The 19526-nt window shown below is 36.3% G+C and overlaps 1 protein-coding gene across 1 annotated transcript; it reads right to left on the bottom strand.

The window, feature by feature from the left end:
• Positions 1-9195: 9195 nt before the first annotated feature.
• LOC114401256 (protein MAIN-LIKE 2-like) lies at positions 9196-13750 on the bottom strand. The gene is made up of 4 exons (XM_028363731.1): positions 11027-13750; positions 10272-10931; positions 9599-10189; positions 9196-9518 (listed from the first exon to the last, which is right to left on the bottom strand). Exons 1-3 carry the CDS (start codon positions 11399-11401, stop codon positions 9920-9922), a joined length of 1305 nt encoding a protein of 434 aa, XP_028219532.1. The 5' UTR covers positions 11402-13750; the 3' UTR covers positions 9196-9518; positions 9599-9919.
• Positions 13751-19526: the final 5776 nt, after the last annotated feature.

Genomic DNA, 19526 nt, shown 5'->3' with positions numbered 1-19526 from the left:
CCATAGTAATAGTGTTGTTTTTACATTTGGAGAAGCAATGAAAAGTGTCATCGAGGGTCACGGTTACACAAACAAGGATAACGAGGGGTAGTGGATACTTGGATACCTCTGGATTGTATTTGAATTAAACAAAATAAAATATTTAAATGTTTTAAATAATACGTATATACCTTTCAGTAAAACAAATAATACATACATACATATATATATATATATATATATATATATATATATATATATATATAATTTTTCTATTTAGTGAATAACAACTTCTTATTACTAAACAAAATGTTCATTTGATAATTACATCTTGTTGGGTATCCTTATAAGATACCAATAATAACCCAGAACATGTTAGATCATCAGAAAGAATTTTAGGAATACCTGGATCCATAATGATTGATCAAACAAATGCAGTGGAATCTGAATCTGTAGGTAACCAGTGGCTTCATGGTTCTTCTTCAACCGGAACCTCTTTATTCCTTAATAGGACATTAGTAAACTATGTGTGACGACCCAATATATTGGGGATCATAACCTTCTTAAAGCGTATTCACCTAATAGGGTTCCCATTATCCCAAAATGAGCCAACACTAACATCTGCTCATTTAAGTTCATATCCTCTGGTTTAGTTGTCTAACGGACTCACTTAATTTGATCACATAAAATCAAACTGACTAATGATAAATAGCTAATATAATTGTCTTATAATATTAGTCCACATTAATTATTGGAATAGAAAATTCCAACAATTTCCCATTTGGGTTACATATTGTAACAATTATATCAAAAATCCTTGAGCGTGCATTTGTTTGCTATTTACCTTTAGACTTTCACCTTAACAACCTGGTCCATCTTATATATCAATAATGGAATCATTGCGGCTTTCGTCACTACAACAAATGTAACTAGACCCCAATGGCCACCACATCAATACACTTAATGACATAGGTCAATATGGATAAGCATCATGGAAATTACATGCAATGTGATCTTAGTCATGCCTATTTCCAACTGGTCCAAACTTTATTCTTTATAGAGATCTATCCAAAAACAACATATATATTGAAAACAAAACAAACTTATAATGAAATGATAAACTTTAACTTTATTTTTGCAGAATATCCAAACAACAAAATGTTTGTAAACCGTAAGATATAGAACATAAGTAAGACTCCCACTAAATTAAGGAATTACACCTGTACGAGTAGTGTGCTCATGAAATTGGTTGAATCCTTAATAATACCGCCAAGATATTGTCCCAATAAACACCCGATGTCTACTTAATGTTGGCGACAATAGGCAAGCCAATTTCAATAATTTAGCAATCATAAATTCTAGTAAGATGTCTCATAAATATTAACTTCACCAACACGGTTAAATGTGGATCCTTTTGTAGAGTGATTGCTATTAAGATATTCCGAAAAAATCGAAGTCAGAATACCCAATGATCTCTAAACTTCTAGACTTTCGATATGAAAATATACAGTTTCTTGTTCTCTTCAATTAATGCATAATGCGCTTTACTACTTTTTAGTGTTGCATACCAAGATTACTCATATATCACTCTAGGACTCCCACAAAAAATTATTTTATACATGCATATTTGGGATTTACATAATATGAGTAATTTAAACCATAGTAGTAACAACAACAATAATTAAACAAGAGAACTATAAACATATAATGCATAAATAATATTTATGGTAAATTTCAAGACTCAAACAAGATGTCTAGCACACCATTAATCCTCAATCTTTGAATTGAAAAAGACTAACCACAAGTGATACTCTCAACACATTGATCAAAACATTGGTAATAAGTCCTGTCAAACAAAGGTTGTCTTTGGACACTCTATTGTTCACATGGAAAACTCATATGATGATTACTCCAGTCAAATAATGATTGTCTCTGAATATTTCATTATTCACATGGAAAATCATACTATTTATAATCATTGCATATTTACTATCACAAGCATGTAATTATTTTGTCAAATTGTGTCTTCCTTCGGGTCGAGCACAATTCACATGAATAATTCTATGCAACATCCATGTAAATTCAATCAAATCAACTTACGCAACAGAAGTTACTATGACAACATGCTGTTTCAATCAATTTAACAAAAAAAATACAAGGCAATTTAATATAATAAATGAGAGGTCTTAAAATTACACAACTTTCACATATAATTTAGTTATATAAAAATATATATAACAGAATATGTAAATATTTTGCGGAACAGACCCATCACAAGATACCTAACACAATATTAATTCCTAGAGAAATTGATTTGTAATTGGTATTTTCAACGCAATGATCAAATATTGATGATAAATTCTATCAAATAATAGTCTTTATTTGGACCGACGATTATTCACATGAAAACACCTTATAATTGTCACACATTTATCATCACACGTATAACATATTTTTTGGCCAAATTGTGTCTTCCTTTGGGCCGAACACAATTTGCATAAATAAGTTTATACAAAAATCTATGTAATTTTAATCAAATCAATTTTCCCAATAGAGATTACTTTGATAATATATCGTGTTAATCAATTTAATTAAAAAAATCACTAGATATGTAAATAAATGGAAATGATCTTTTACTGCTAAATTAACTTGAGTCATGATAGCAAAACAATATAAAACATTAATTACGGCAAGTAAATATCATATCCTTAAATTATGTTTAATGCTATCATTGATTTATACTTAAAATATCCCAAGTAAATATTACATCTTTCTTTTGTTTCTTTTGCTAAAAGCACCCTTAATTTTCCTTTTTTTAGTATGAGAGATCAAGCTTAAATGAGTAATTTTACAACTGTCTTTTTGCAGCCTCTCTTCCTCTTGCACACAATGACATATAAGCTCATTAATGGATCATTTGTCCTTTTGAGCTCACTTTGAATTACCCAAAGTGTGCAGGAAGTGAGGTCAAAACCAAATGAACAAGCAGGTCTTCACCAAGCTCTAACTTAAGTGCTTTCAATTTTGATGCATGTTAGACATTTTCATTATGTATTCTCTTATATAACTTCCCCCTCCCTTTTTTAACAAAAAATAACAAATAAAACAAAAACAGAAGCTGCATGCGCAAAAAACTTCCTTAGATATATTATGAACAATAGCCATGAAAAGAAGTCGTTCACAAATCCAACTAACTATGCCAACAAAACAAAATACACCCGAATTTAAATCAAATATCCAATTTATCAACAATTAATATGTGTTGTTCCAAAAAAAATTGGATTCATATAACCAAAGCAATTCAGGTATAATTTGAATTAAATAACTTTAAATCCTAATAATCTAACCGTAATTGCGACTCTGATACCACTTATTGGAATTTTATGGGATCCTTATAAAATACCAATAACCACCAAGAACACATTACATCAGATTATCAGGAAGAGTTTTAAGAATACCTGAATCTATAATGATTAATCAAACAAATGCAGCGGAATTTGAATCTGTAGGTAACTGATGACTTCATTATTCTTCCTCAATCAGAACCTCTTCATTCCTTAGTAGGACCTTCCTAAACTCTTCAGATGTGGGAGGGAAAGGGAAACTATGTGTGACGGCTAGATATATTGGGGACAATATCATATTAACCTAATAGGATTTCTATCAATAAAACTCACTAATGATATATAACTAATATAATTATCTTATAATATTAGCTCACATTAATTATTAGAATAGAAAATTCTAACACATCTAATTTAATAAAAGACACGTGAATATCATGAGATAAAGTTTAGTATTTTTATGTTTTAGAAATCAAACGCATGTAACAAAGAGTAAACACTCTTCTCAACCAACCAAACTAACCCTTACTAGTGTTCATTATATATATGGAATCATTACTTAAGTAACCAATTCAACTAAAATAAACAAATCAAATGAGATAATTGGAAGTGACATAGGTTTGCATGTATTCTTAATTTTATTAAAATGATATATTTGAAACAATTCTTATAAATTGGTATTAATTATAAGAATTTAAATTAGAATGTAACACAGTAAAGCAAAATTGTCATGCATGCAATCACAATGACTTGTGCGCTAAAATTGTAAAAATTGTGAGAATTACTTGATAGTGCAAATGTCAATGTGTCAAAACTTAATTCTAATTCTAATTTAAAAGTTGATACGTTGAAAATATAATTTTTCATAGAAAACAAAAGCAAGTAAAACTATTGGGACAAATAATTGCTTACAAAATTGAGATAATAATAAAATTCTTATTTTATAACTATAAAATGCACTTAGAGTTTATTTTCCTATTAAGATAAACAAAGATTTCTAGTAAAAATAACAGAGTGTAAATTTATTATTTATTACTAAATATTAGAAATTAGTTGAGTTGTATGCGACTTTTGTAATTTTAATGTTATCTCTAATAATGTATTATTTTATATGAAATATTCATAAATTTGTATAAAAATATTATGTTTAAAAATTAAAAAAGATTTCTATATGCTTAAATTATCTAGCTATATTGAACTTTGATACATTTTTATAACATATTGACACCCTACCATCATTTCTATATTTTGCTCATACTATTAATCTTCACAATCACACATTCTATATGCAAGGGAAGTTGGGAGAAAGCTTTATAATTCATGAGACTTGGAGTGTTGATTTGGATGAGGAGAGGAAGAATTTGGGCTTGGAAGCTGCAATCGGGCAATTGCTAGGGGCACCCAGCAACATTGCTGGTGCACCCAACAATTTTTTAAAAACCCAAAAATGGCCCTATACGTTTTTCTTTTATAAAAATCTGTTTTTTTTTCATTCTTCCTTTTTGCTTTCTCTCTCCTGCGTTTTCTCCATTCCGATGCGTTTTCTCCATTCTGGTGCGTTTTCTCCACTCTGGTGCTTGTGCTGTGCGATTTTTGTCGGTGCTGGTTATGCTTGTGCTCTGCTTTGGTGTGATATTTGTCAACTAAGGTACGTAGCTGCTTTTCTGTGGTTGACTGTTTATTTTTGGTAGTAGAATGGTCTAAGCATTTCAGATTCGACGCAAAAAATTTTCTTCCGGCAAAGACATTACAACTGCAGAAGAAAAAAACTTCTTCCGTGGAGTCTCGCGGAAGACGTCTTCCGTGAGATTCCACGGAAGAAGCATTCTTCTGCAATTGTAATGTCAACTGTGGAAGAAACCTTCTTCCGCTGAATCTCGCAGAAGACGTCTTCCGCGAGACTCCACGAAAGAAGTTTTCTTCCGCAGTGGACATGACAACTGCGAAAGACGGCTTCTTCCGCAGTGGACATGACAACTGCGGAAGACGTCTTCCGCTCTTCCGCAGTTGTCATGTCCACTGCGGAAGAATGCTTCTTCCGTGGAGTAATTCGTTTTATGATTTTTTTGTTTTAAGATTATTTTGAATGTTATTTTGGTTAATTCTATTTGTAATTTATGTGAAACATAAAAATATATTTGTTGGTTGAATTGTTGATTTTTTTTTGCCTAGGTTGAGGTATTTTTTGGTTAAATGAGCTTTGTAGGTTATATAATTTTGAAATTATGTAATTAAAAGTTGAATTTGGTTATGTATATGTAGATTAAATATTTGTGTGAGGTTGTCAAATGTTGAATTAGTTTGATATTCATAGTTTGTAAATTTTTTTGGGTTGCTGTATTATTCAAATTATTTAGTTGAATGTTGAATCAGGTGATAGTTATACTTTGAATTAAGATGGACGAAGATCAATGGGCATATTACAGTGCGATGTCCGAAGAAGTTGATATGAATTTTCAAAATGAAGAAGATTATGGTGTGAATGAAGCACATGTTGATTGTTCAGATGCTTTTAATACTTCTCAGGTAATCATGTCGATCAGTTTTAATTGTTTGGTCTAATGTATGATTTGTGTAATAATTAATATGTCGTGGTTGTGTCCTAGGTCTTTGAAACCCGAGAAGATGTTTTGAAGTGGGCTCGAACAGTTGCCCATGAAAATGGTTTTGTTGCAGTAATTATGAGGTCTGATACATATACTGACAGCAGAGGAAAAACTTCATTTGTGTTAATTGGGTGTGAAAGGAGCGGTAAGTACAAGGGTAGGAAGAAAGAATTTATTAGAAGAGACACAGGTACTAGAAAATGTGGTTGTCCATTTAAGATTCGTGGAAAACCAGTGCATGGAGGTGAAGGTTGGGCGGTGAAGCTGATATGTGGGATTCACAACCATGAATTGGCGAAGACCTTAGTTGGACATCCATATGCTGGGAGATTGACAGATGATGAGAAGAATATCATTGCTGATATGACGAAGTCGAATGTGAAACCAAGAAACATCCTGCTAACGTTGAAGGAGCACAACAATAGCAGTTGCACCACAATCAAACAAATTTACAATGCAAGAAGTGCACATCGTTCTTCAATCAGAGGAGATGACAGTTAAATGCAACACCTAATGAGGCTCCTTGAACGTGACCAATACATTCATTGGCATAGATTGAAGGATGAAGATGTGGTGCGTGATTTGTTTTGGTGTCACCTAGATGCAGTTAAGTTATGTAACACATGTCATCTTATTTTTTTTATAGACAGTACCTACTAAACAAATAGGTACAGGCTCCGATTGCTTGACATTGTGGGGGTGACACCAACCGGGATGACTTTCTCTGCTGGGTTTGCATAACTAGAGGGTGAGCGCGTGAACAATCTTGTATGGGCATTGGAACGGTTTTGAGGCCTTTTTTTAAGAAACGATCGCCTTCCTGTTGTTATTGTCACAGACAGAGACCTAGCCCTGATGAATGCTGTAAAAGTTGTGTTTCCGGAGTGTAAGAATTTGTTGTGCAGGTTTCACATAGACAAGAATGTGAAGGCAAAGTGTAAATCGCTTGTTGGTCAGAAGAATGCTTGGGACTACGTAATGGATAGTTGTGGTAACCTGGTAGATTGTCCTTCGGAACAGGAGTTCCCTAAGCACCTTCAAAGGTTTCAAGTAGCGTGTTCCCCGTGGCCAATGTTCATTGACTACGTATGTGAGACATGGATTGTCCCGCACAAGGAGAAATTCATCTTGGCCTGGACGAATAAGGTGATGCACCTAGGCTACACAACAACAAATAGGTATTTAAATGTTTTATTATTTTAGTCAAGTTTCTTTTAATGATTGTTTGGAACATTATTGTTATTAATTTGTCTTCTCTGTTGTGTGTTTTAAATGTATGGTTGAATCTGCTCATTGGTCTTTGAAGAGGATATTACAGAATAGCGTTGGAGACCTCTGTAGTGTTTGGGATGCAATGAACAACATGATGACGCTGCAACACACTAAAATTAGAGCATCATTCGAAACAAGTACGCATGTCGTTGGTCATGTTTTTAAGAAAACCTTATACAAGAGGCTTCTGGGAATGGTGTCAAGGTACGCTTTAAATGAAATTTCGGTTGAGTTTGAGCGCGTATGTCATTTGAAAGACAATGTGTCTTCTTGTGGGTGTGTCTTGAGAACCACGCTAGGTCTTCCTTGTGCATGCGAGCTACAAAGGTATGAGGGTGGCAGCATCCCACTGGATGCAGTCCATATGTACTGGAGGAGACTTAATTTTTCAGACCAGGGGCTATGTGAGGCTGAAGTGAGCATCAAGGAAGAGATTGATATAATACATAAAAGATTCGAGGAACTTGATGTTTGCGGGAAAGTTACTTTCAAGAGTAAACTCAGAGAATTTGCGTTTCCCGATGAGACCTCTATGTGCCCTCCTCCAACAAAGGTTAAGACGAAAGGTGCCCCGAAAAAGGTAATGAAAAGAAGCGAAAGATCAACAAAGCGTGATCCATCTTATTGGGAGTATGTCGATGCTTATCATTCGGTTCAAAACAGGAACACCTCAGTCAGACCTAGTGCATCATCTTTTGCACCACCAAAGCCAGCAAGGATGATCCCCATGTTGGATCAATTTCCGCCATTTATGCATGGTTTCATTGAGGATGTTGTTGATGTGAAAGCGGATGGTAATTGTGGATATGGGTCAGTTTCCGCTTTGTTAGGTATGGGAGAAGAGTGTTGGGCCATGATACGTAATGAATTGATTAAAGAACTTGGCAAATGGTCGCAAGACTACATAAAGATCTTTGGTGGCACAGAGAGATATGAACAGTTGAGGTTGTCCCTACATGTGGATGGGTTATCCAAGGTATGTGTTTTATGCTTTTTATTTACATAAGTAATGTTTACATGACTGACACGTGTATTTGTTATGTGATTTAGGTTAGTATGGACAAATGGATGGATATAACGGATATGGGATATGTAATTGCGTCAAGATATAATGTAATCCTTGTATCGTTGTCACGACAACAGAGCTTCACATTTTTTCCTCTCAGAAGTCGACCACCGGCCGATTCTGCTGCGCACTGCATAATATGCGTCGGTCATGTGTATGGCAGTCATTTTGTTCAGGTCCATTGAAAATTCGTTTACTCAAATAATTTCAATTATTGAATGTGTTGGTTTGTCTGTTTAACTTATTATTGTAATTTCACTTACAACAGGTTTATCTAAAAGATCGTTGTCCCTTACCACCTATGGCGTTGTTGTGGTCAAGCAATGCGTATCCGGAGGCAAAACAATGGCCAACTGCATATGTAGGTAGAATGCAGCAATACTTAAGCCTAATGACAATTAATACAACGCATGTAGACCTAAGCGGACACTGAACTTGTAATATTTATGTATGTATATGTACATTGGATTTATGTTCATGTAATTAATGAATTGTTCCGTGAACAAGTGTTAGTGTGTCAAATTGTTATATTTGTGTTGAACTGAATGCTAGTTATATGTTTCTAATAGGCCGAAAACCAACTTTTTTGATTTTTGGTGCCTCCGTTTGAGGTGCGATTCGATGGAACGGGGCGCTGCTTTTATCTTTTTTGGGTTCCTTGACGTGCAAACATGCCAAATAGCGGCCCTGGACAGTCTCAAACGGCTCCCACCTAATTTTAAAAAAAGACCGAACAGGGGTACTTAGGCATGTTTCTAAAAGGCACAAAACCAATTTTTTTTATTCTTTACTGTACGTATATATATGGTTAAAATATATAATTTCAGAATAGTTATAAATTTTAACATTTAAATTACAAATTATTTTATCTTCTTTATTTTATATATTCAAATGTCATTATAAATGTGACTCATGTGTGTGATTTATATTTAAATTTCAAACCATATATTTATAGAGAGACAAACAAAAATCATAAATAATGTAAGTAAATGTGTTTTATGACATACATAAACAAATACAAAAATTAAAAATTTAAGTACAATAAAAATATAAATCCTAATCTATGCGGCGTCTCTGGCGCGGCCTAAGACTTTCATCTGCGGCGTTACCTCTAGCTCTCCTCAGACAACGAGTCATGATGTCATGTAAGTCAATGCCCTCAGTGACCATCCTGAGGTTGATGACCCGCTCTAAATCCTTAGCAATCGCTCCTAAATCCTGTGCCATCCCTTGACATCCTTCACAGTGAACCTGTCACAGTCAAAATAACAAAGTCAATATCACATTTAAAAAAAATTTAAATTATGAAAAAGTACAGAAGTTATGCTTACCACTGAATTCATAGGGAGATCGGTCGCGACTGAAACCTCGGGGATGGGTGGCTCGATGAACTCCTCATGATGAGGGGGAGGCGGATGTCTCGACGCAACAGTCTCCTCGGTCCATGTGACGAATGGGTGCGATATCCGAAAAAACCACTCCATGTAGTCTGGCGCCACCTGTCTAGGAACTACACAGAGCTCCCCTGAAGGCACCAAATGGTCTAAAAAATGCAGCCACCGGTCATCTATATCATCACCCGTCAAAGAATCACAAACCGGCGACGGAGGGACTGTCTAAAGGTAGCCCAACTGTCGAAGAACCCGCTCAAGTCAAACGTACACCACAATCTGACCCCATCTGAGCTGGCCGGTGTACGACAATATCAAGTCAAAGGCCCTGACTCCCCAGTGCTCACCATAGGGCATCCAGCACACGTCAGTCACACTCAGGGCATCCAAACATCTCCGATACAGGGCTCCCTTGATCCTCGTCATATGAGCTTTACCCGTAAGCCACCTGCAGGCCCGTGGGCTCCCCTCATGATAAACATCATGAACGAAGGATGTATGCACTGTAGGAAAGTGCTCGTATATCCAGCACTACAAACACATAGTCAACATCAATACAAAAAAAAAGAGATTCAATGCTACTTCAATTTAAATTATCAGTGATAATACGTACCTGGAGAAGTGTAATATAGCCGCCCAACTGCTGTGTAGAGGCCTGCGACGCGTCATTCAGATGGTCATACATGTGGACTAATGCAGCCGCTCCCCAGGCGAATCCCCCTGCCTGGGCCAGGTCCCTGAAAGCCTCCAGGTGCACGACATGTACATGGGTTGAACTCTTGTTGGCGAAAAGAGTACAACCCACCAAGTGGAGCAGATACGTGCGGGCTGCTACAACCCATAGTCTGCTCCTGCACTGGCTCTGATACAAGTCCCGAAGCCACCCCAACCGGACATGAGGCCCACCAGCCTGTCGGGTCTCAAATGTAGCCTCCTCATGACTGACCTCAAGAAGCTCCGTCAGTAGACCAATGGCGTCTGAAGTAACAAGCGGCTCGAACGTATGCAACGCGCCAGTGATGGGAAGGTGTAGGAGTGACGCCACGTCATCCAACGTGATCGTCAACTCGCCTACTGGCAGGTGGAACGTGCTAGTCTCGCGATGCCACCTCTCGACGAAGGCGGATATGAGTCCAGGATCAGTGGTGATAACAGAACACCTGATCAGTGGACTCAATCCGGTGCCAGCAATCAACCCTTCGATCTCAGGCGCTGGTCTCCCAATTTTATCTACTTTTCTACCGTGGGAGACCAACTTCAGATCAAGTCGTTCCTAAATTGAATAACAATTTATAATAACGTGTATATAAAAAACAATCCAAATACAAATGATTTTTATGTAATTAGTCAACATTAAAAACTACGTACCTGTCCACTCCAGATGTTGTGTGCGACATGCTCAGCAAAATCGATCAAAATCGGTGGGTCGCGTGGTCCACCGGGGAAACCCTCATCTGCAGCAGGTGACCTCAAGCTCCCATCAGTAGCCACTCCCTCTGTCTGAACAGCATCGGTGACGCCTGTCATCTCTGGGGTGGCATCAGACACATGAGGAACATCCTCATGCAACTGAGGCACATCCTCAGGTCTCTCTGTCATGTCCTCACGCAGACGAACCCGTTGCTTACGTGCTGAAGCAGTAGGTCTGCGACGCAGAGAAACATCAGCCTCATGCGTATCCTCACTAATGCCTCTACCTCTACCAACTCCTAACGCACGACCTAAACCTCGTGTTCTAACCATGATCTAAAATCATGAAGAGCATTTATTTTTTTTGGTCAAATTAAATATTCAAATAATTGATAACAAAGCTTTGTCATTACAAATTTGTTCAAACACATGTTTTGTTTGTTTCTTACTAATTTGGTCAAATTAAGTTTTCAATGTTTCTTGGACATGATGTTCTCATGATATGTGTGATATTCTCATTTATGATATCTGTGACATTATGCTTCATTATGAGGGACATGTAGAATCAAGGCATGCTTTTTGTTTTTTGGTTTAGTATTTTGAAAATAGGACAAAGAATTTAGGAGACACAATTCTCCTAAAAGCTGAAATTGAATAATGAAATTGTTTGCTTCCAAGGGAATAATCAAATCAAACATTATAAGATTTACTTCCAAGGGAAATATAATAGGCAGAATTTTTGGTTTCTGCTTGGATCATGTTTAAATTCTTTTTACAGCTCCAACATGATTAACACTTACCCTTCTCTCATTAGTAACACAAAGCCCAAGATGAATGATGAGTGGTTCAAATCATGAGCGGATCCGAAGGGGGGAAAAACGGCCTAGAGGATCACTTAAAAAAATTCCCACTGTTTTATCTCTATCTGACACATTTATTGTTTTCAATGAACAAGTTTGAGTTCCATATTGCTGTTGGTCTAACAATCAGAGATTGGATTTAAGTTGTCTTAATTTATATGATATTGTGGAGAGCGTGCATGTTCAGAAGGAATTCCAAAGAAAAGAAAAAAGCTCATGGAACTTTCTAGGTTTCTTTAGATCAGGGAAATGTGTATTTTATATGTTTCTGTTCTTTGGTTTTGTATTTTCAAGATTGCTATCTTGTTAGCATCTAGTGTGCATGCGTGCTTGATTGTAGCACTCTCATTAGCATCAACTATGCTTATGTAAGTGCCGTTATACATTTTTAGTGAATGATCAATTGATCTTTTGACAAAAAAAGAAAAAAAAAGAGGAAGCATTTACATAAAAGAGATGGAGAGCAGCAGATTGATGCTTTGCCCAAGCTTATAACATTGCTTAGATTGTGTAGGTATCAGATTAGACAAATTTGTTTTCAATATCAAAAGAATTCCCATTGTAATTGACAGGTTGCAGGCTATTAGATTAGATTAGACAAATTTCTTTTCAATATCAAAATAAATTTAGAAACAGAGTAACACAGGAACTTTGTTTTCTTGTCTCATTTTTTCTTAATTACAAGTCTAACAGTAGTCTAATAGTTGCATATTAGTATCCTAACTTACCTTTTTTTTTTCTTAACCCTCTCATTCATCAGGGAAAAAGAATCTTAACTAATCCACATATTTATGCAGTGTATACAGTCATTTATACATCCTAACCAAATGACAGCAAATAACAATTCAATTTAGACATCCTAACCAAATGAAAGCGGTGATGCATCAAAATTAGGGAGTTTGTGTAAGTTAAATACCATATACACTTTGTAATAGCAAATAAATTAAAAATAATAATTACTAATATCAATAAATTGGTGGTTCAAACAAAATTTTCAAGAAAAATAACCAAAAAACAGCAAAACATGCTCCGCGGAAGAAGTTTTGAATGTTCTTCCGTGAGAAGGATAGGTAGCCTGCGGAAGAAGGTTCCACAGGTTCTTCCGCGACCAGGAAATGTTGTCTGCGGAAGAAGGTTCCGCAGGTTCTTCCGTGGGATCTGTGGAAGACATAGTTCTTCCGCTGGATCCCGCAGAAGAACCTTCAGAACCTTCTTCCGCTGGATCCAACGGAAGAACCTTCTTCGCCTTCTTCCGCCGGAACCCGCGAAAGAACCTTCTCCCCTTTCTTCCGTAGGTTCCCGCGGAAGAACTCCTTCTTCCGCTTCAATATCCAACTACCCCTTCCACATGCGCGGAAGAACCTTCGTCTTCAACCTCAGCCACCACACATCACTCATGTCGTCTATCCTACGACCATTAATGCTTCCAAATGAAGACACGAGGTTAGAACACTAACCTGGATGGTGGAAGAAACGAATAAAGCTAGTCAATGGAGGATGCCAATACCTGTGGAGGAGAAGAAGGGAACCAAATTTCAAAGCGCGGAAGAAGAAGCTTGCTATCTAATACACAGAAGACGAAGGAAGAAGACGAACCTTTTTGGAAGGAGAAGAACGAAACCAAGGAAGAAGAAGCTTGCGGGGAGGTTGCTGGGTGCACGGGAGAAGAAGGAAAGCGCGGAAGAAAACATTTTTTAAAACGGAAGAAGAAGAAAATGTTTTTTTTTAAAATATGTTAACTTTTATTTTTTAAATGAAGGGTATTTTAGGAAGTTCATTCAATTGCTGGGTGCACCTAGCAACAGCCCTACAATCGAGGTGTTATCAGATTTTCTTAGTAATCTTTTCCTAAGAGCTACTATTGTCTTCTATTTACACTGTCCACGTGTGTTTTAAATCTTTCTTTTCTTAAAAAATTCCCTTTTCATGAAAACATGATTATGATGATAAAATACACAATGAAATCGAGTTTCTGTTGTCTAAAATGGAGTTGTAAAAAAATTTAAACAATAGAAACATGATCCTGTATTTTGTCAATGAAATTATGTTTAATTTTTTTGCACCCTCATTTTATCCAATGAAATCATTTTTTCATTGTTTAATTTTTTTACTTCTTTAGTAAATAATAGAAATATGATTCCTTTGAATTATCAAATACTAGAATCATATTTTCATTGTTTCATTTTTTTTGTATTTACTAAACAAACCCAATATTCCATTGAAGCAGCGCCCACCCTACATTGCAATGGAATAACAATTCAGTTGTAGATTCAATAAGCGGAACTTCATTTCCATTGAGAAGGATAAACAACACATACAATTTATACTCAACTAGCACATACAATGTGAAAAGGCATGAATTAGAAAAACAAAAAAAAAACTCAAAATAAATAATGTAGACAACTACAATTTCCTTATCACGAAAATGAGTTGTTTCTACATGAAGATGTGTGTGTGTTGACAACAATGATTCTGTTGTTGAGGATACAGAAAACAAGAGGAGCAAGAACATTAGAGGGAGAGCAATGGTTGCACAGCAATTTGGTACTCCATTCATTGCCTGGGCGTAGTTGAGGGCGTTGCACTTTGGCTGAGGGTGATGTTGGATCTAGACAGGGGTGGGGTGAGTGTGGTGGTGTTGGAGGATGGGGTGGGATCACACAACAATGTTAGAGGATGGGGTAGGGGTGGCGCGATGTGGTGATGTGAGGATCTTGACGACAAAACGATAGGACAACAGGATTAGGAGAGTGAGAAGTCCGATGGGAGGGGAGTAGGAATTTGGTGAGTGAACAAAAGAGAGATTTCAAAAGAATTGGTAGTGCCAATAATTGCTCCCTCTTTTCATCTGCATATTGAACAAGGGAAAAATTTGACAATTATTTCCTGCACTTCTCTAATTGCTTTTTGCACCTAATCTAGAATGTAAAATTACATTCTAGAAAAACCTTTTGAGAATGTAATTATGTTTTGGAAATACCTTTCTAAAATGTAATTTTTATTTCAAATTAGATGCTTTGGAAGCTTAAAAAGGTGTAGGAAGCCAAATTGGAGGTGCAGGAAGTTACTGCCCACTAATTTTGAGAATGGACCAAAGCCATTGAAAATCCAGACCTCGTGTATAAAAATTCTTTTTCACATACCTAATTGAAACTATGTTGTTTTGGTCACCCTTTTGGTAGATGAAGTTGTCTGAGACTTGAGGATGAGAAGTTGGACTCGTCACTAATAAGTTAGGCATAATTTTTAGGTTTGGACGTTTGGTCCATTGACATGTATTTCATATAATTATCTATATAATTACAACATAAAAATAATATTAGTGCTTTTGTGAATGTGCTGGAGGAATGTGATTTAAAAGATTTGGGTTGGACACGGTTTACGTGGACAAACAGAAGGAGATGAGCCGAAAATATTCACTAGAGGCTTCACTTGGTCTTTGCTAACTCAGGATGGAGTCGAGCTTGGAAGGAGGTGAGTGTCTCGAGCCTAGCTAGGTTGAGGTCTGATCATAACCCAATTCTAGTCAAATTTGACACCAAAATGAGGAATGTGAGAAGGAAAGAAAGATTGTACAGATTTCAACAGATGTGGCAAAATGAAAGTGAATGTGATGATGTCGTATCTCACTCATGCAAGAAAGGAGGAAATCTGATTGCTAATATTGATCGAATTGGAGCCAACCTTGAGATGTGAGGGAAGGAAAATTTTGGTAATTTAAGCAAAAAGACCTAAGAGAGAAAAGAAGATTAAATCACCTTCAGAATGAGGAGCAAACAAATGATATTATTGAAGCCATTATGGAGGCAGAAAGGGAGTTAGATAACTTCTTGTGATAGGAGAAGATTTTCTGGGAGCAATGCTCTAGAGCATCTTGGCTTTACCATGGGAATCAAAATACTGATTTTTTCGGTAGGAAAGCCTCTCAGAGGAGGAAGATCAACACTATTGATTACCTAAAGGATGATAAAGGTGTCCTTTATGATGATGAGGAGGAGATAGCAGATGTATTGACTGGTTATCTTATCTCTCTCTTCAAAACCTCAAATCCTACAGAGGTATAGGAAGTAGCAAACACTGTGGGGAACATAATTATGAATGCTAAGAGAGCTTGTTTGATGGATGACTTTAAATCAGAGAAAGTGGTGGTTGCCCTCAAACAGATGCACCCCACCAAAGGCCCGAGCCCAAATGGAACTCCTGCTCTTTTCTATAAGCATTCCTGGGAGATTGTAGGTAAGGATGTCGCTGATTTAGTTCTTCATATATTAAATGGAGAAGGAGATCCAACATGTATTAACAAAACTCAAACTGTCTGGATTCCAAAAGTGAAGAATCCTATACATGCTGGTGAGGTTAGGCCTATCAGTATGTGCAATATAATTTTTAAATTATTCACCAAAACCATTGCCAATAGATTGAAAAATTCTCCCTGGCATTGTGGGAGAGAATCAGAGTGCTTTTGTTCCAAACAGGATGATAACTGATAATGCTCTAATCACTTTTGAATGCTTCCATAACATGGATAGCAAAAAGAATGGAAGGAAGGGGTTTATGGGGCTGAAACTTGACATGTCAAAAGCATTTAATAGAGTGGAATGGGGATTCCTGGAGCATGTTTTAAGATCTATGGGTTTCCCTGAAAATTGGATTTCTTTGATCATGAAATGTGTTAATATTGTATCCTTTTTGCAATGAGTCAATGGAAGTTCTCATTATGAATTCAAACCTAAGAGGGAGCTTAAATAGGGTGATCCTTTGTCACCCTACTTGTTTATCCTGTGTGTGGAGTCTTCATCAGCTATGATTTCTAGATAAATAGAAGGGGGAATCTTCATGGTCTCAAAATAGCAAACTCGGCCCCTGTTATCTCACTTTTTTTTTTTGAAGATGATAGAATTATTTTTTCTAGAGCGACAAGAGAAGAAGTTGAACATATTGCCTACATCCTTAAATTTTATGAGGAGGCATCTAAACAAAGAGTTAATTTCAAGAAATCTGAACTTTCTTGTAGCTGAAACATGCCTAGTACCAGAGTTGATGAGCTGACACAACTTTTGGAAGTAAAGGCCATAGAAAGTCATGTTAGATATTTGGGTTTTCTTACTTTCATAGGTAGGTCCAAAACTCAAATCTTGAAGGTTGTCCGTGATCGTGTGTGGAAGAAGCTGAAAGGTTGGAAGGAGAGGGTTCTCTCTAAAGCTGGAAGAGAAGTGTTGATTAAGTATGTGGTGAGATTCCTAGTTACGTGATGAGTTGTTTTCTTCTCCCCCAATCTATCTGTGATGAGATTAAACAACTTAATGCTCGTTTCTTTTGGGGAGGGGATGTAGAAGGTAGAAGCACTTATTAGATGAGCTAGAAAAATATTTCTCAAAGCAAGAAGGAGGGAGGCTTGGGTTTCCAGTTTGTCAAGGCATTCCATATTAATTCGCTAGAAAAGCAATGGTGGAGATTACTGGTAAACGAAAATTCTATCATGGAAAGGGTCTTGAAGGCGAAGTATTTTCCTTATTCTTCTCTCTGGAAGCAAAGAAAGGCTACAAGCGTAGTTATATGTGGTCTAGTATTATGGAGTCAAAATGGCTAATAGAGGAAGGATGTTTGTGGAAAGTTGGAAATGGGAGGACAATAAAAGTTTTCAAGGACAAACGGATTCCAAATGTCCCAAGAAATTGTATTCTGCCAATTTGAAAGTGATCATGACCGTGAGGGTATGCTGGTGTGGGAACTCTTTGGAGAGGAGATGGGCTCGTGGAATTCTGATTTCATCTTGAACCTATTCTCTCCTAATTCTGCTGCAGGTGTTAAATCCATTCCACTTCAATTGATGCAAACTAATGACTTTATCTTCTAGAAGTATTCGTCCAATGGTATCTACAATGTCAAATCTGGATACCACTTGGCCAGAATGAACTTTGAACCTATTGAATCATCTTCTAATTAAGAAACAGACTGCTAGAGCAAGATTTGGAATGTGGAGGCTCTCCCAGAATGCAAAAACATGATATTGCAGGCCTGCTCAAATATTTTACCAGTTAGAATGAATATGATTAGAAGGAAGATTGCCACTGATTCTATCTGTCCGATGTGATAACTAGAAGATGAAACAATACTTCATGCTTTGGTATCTTGCCCACACTCCCAAAGAGTTTGGTTTGCATCCCACTAGCAATTAGGGCCGACCTAATCCCCATAAACAATTTCAAAGAGTGGTTCCTTAAGATCTGTTCACTGGCTGATGACAATACCAAAATGACTATTACAATGCTTTACTGGGCAATTATGGTTCGGGAGAAACTAGAAAATATTTCAAGGAAGAAGGTTGGAGCCATACCAGAAAGTATTTGATATTAATGTAAAACAAGGGAGTAATAAAAGGAGGCCAAAGTTGTTTTAAAATTTTTCACTTCGAGGAAATGAAAGAAAGAAAAATATATAGTCCTTTTAATTGTTTTAAGGGTATATACTTTTATAAGAAGGAAAACGTGAGGTAGTTCATGAAATTAATATATTTGAGATAATTTTTAAATAGATTAATTCTTGAGACAAAACTATAATTTAATTATTTTAAAAATTATATTATAATAATTGAGAAAATATTTTTAAGTTATTATAGAAAGTTGGTTTTAAAGATTAAAATAATTAGTTTTAGTCGTAATCCAAAAATATTTAAAAGTTTCAAGTGGATAGAATTTTAAATATTTACATAAAATTTTATAATGTACATCATTGACCGAAAATATTAAATCATGAAAAGAAAATTGGTGTGATAAAAGGTTGGTTGTTGTTGGCTTGTACAAGAGTACGCATACGAGTCCAGTGACTGATGACTATGAATAAGTTGTTGTTGGATTAGTCCATAGTGAGTGATGATTGTGGATAAGTTATTGTTTTAGTTCACAATGGGTGATGATTGTGGATACGTTGTTATTGATTTGTACATTCATAAATTCACAATGGATGGTGACTATGGATACAAGTTGACACGTAAGTTATGGTGGGCATGTAGCTACAACCTAGTGTTGGAAAGATTGGAGGGGTCGTGTACATGGGCCTAAGGGATGGACGGACAGACGAACCCACGTTGAAGTCTAGGTCGTTGCAAGCCTTGTGTCATGGTAGGCCACCACCCACATACGTCTATCCCTACAAAGCCACTAATTTCTTTCCATGATCAGTATAGGTGTTTCCCCAAATGGTCGGGTGATGGACTATGATAAGGGATTTGACTGTATTGATCACTCGACTAGTGAATATCTCTATGGAGTCATGTCTGCATATAGTGCATGACTAGGGCATGTTGATTTAGGATGTATTCTGATTGTCATAAGGGAATGTATTTTTCTATATGTTTTTATTTTTTTACTTCCTATGAATATGATAGTGCATATTTAATGTATTATTTGAAACATATGTTTGTTTCTGTGTGCTTACCCTTGCGGTTTTACACATGTGGTTTGTGCTTGTGATGATCGCGGTTCTTTGCGGGAGCAGACTGTGAACTACTAACGGATCAAGTTCTTCATGACTGAAGGCCCAAGAGTTCTATTTGCTTCTATATTTGCTTTATCATACATCAACCTAGTTCTAATTTA

The sequence above is a fragment of the Glycine soja genome, chromosome 20 (genome assembly GCF_004193775.1).
Source record: "Glycine soja cultivar W05 chromosome 20, ASM419377v2, whole genome shotgun sequence".
Classification (NCBI taxonomy): Eukaryota; Viridiplantae; Streptophyta; class Magnoliopsida; order Fabales; family Fabaceae; genus Glycine; species Glycine soja.
Note: the sequence above shows the minus strand (reverse complement) of the source record. Positions and strands in the feature narration are given on the sequence as shown.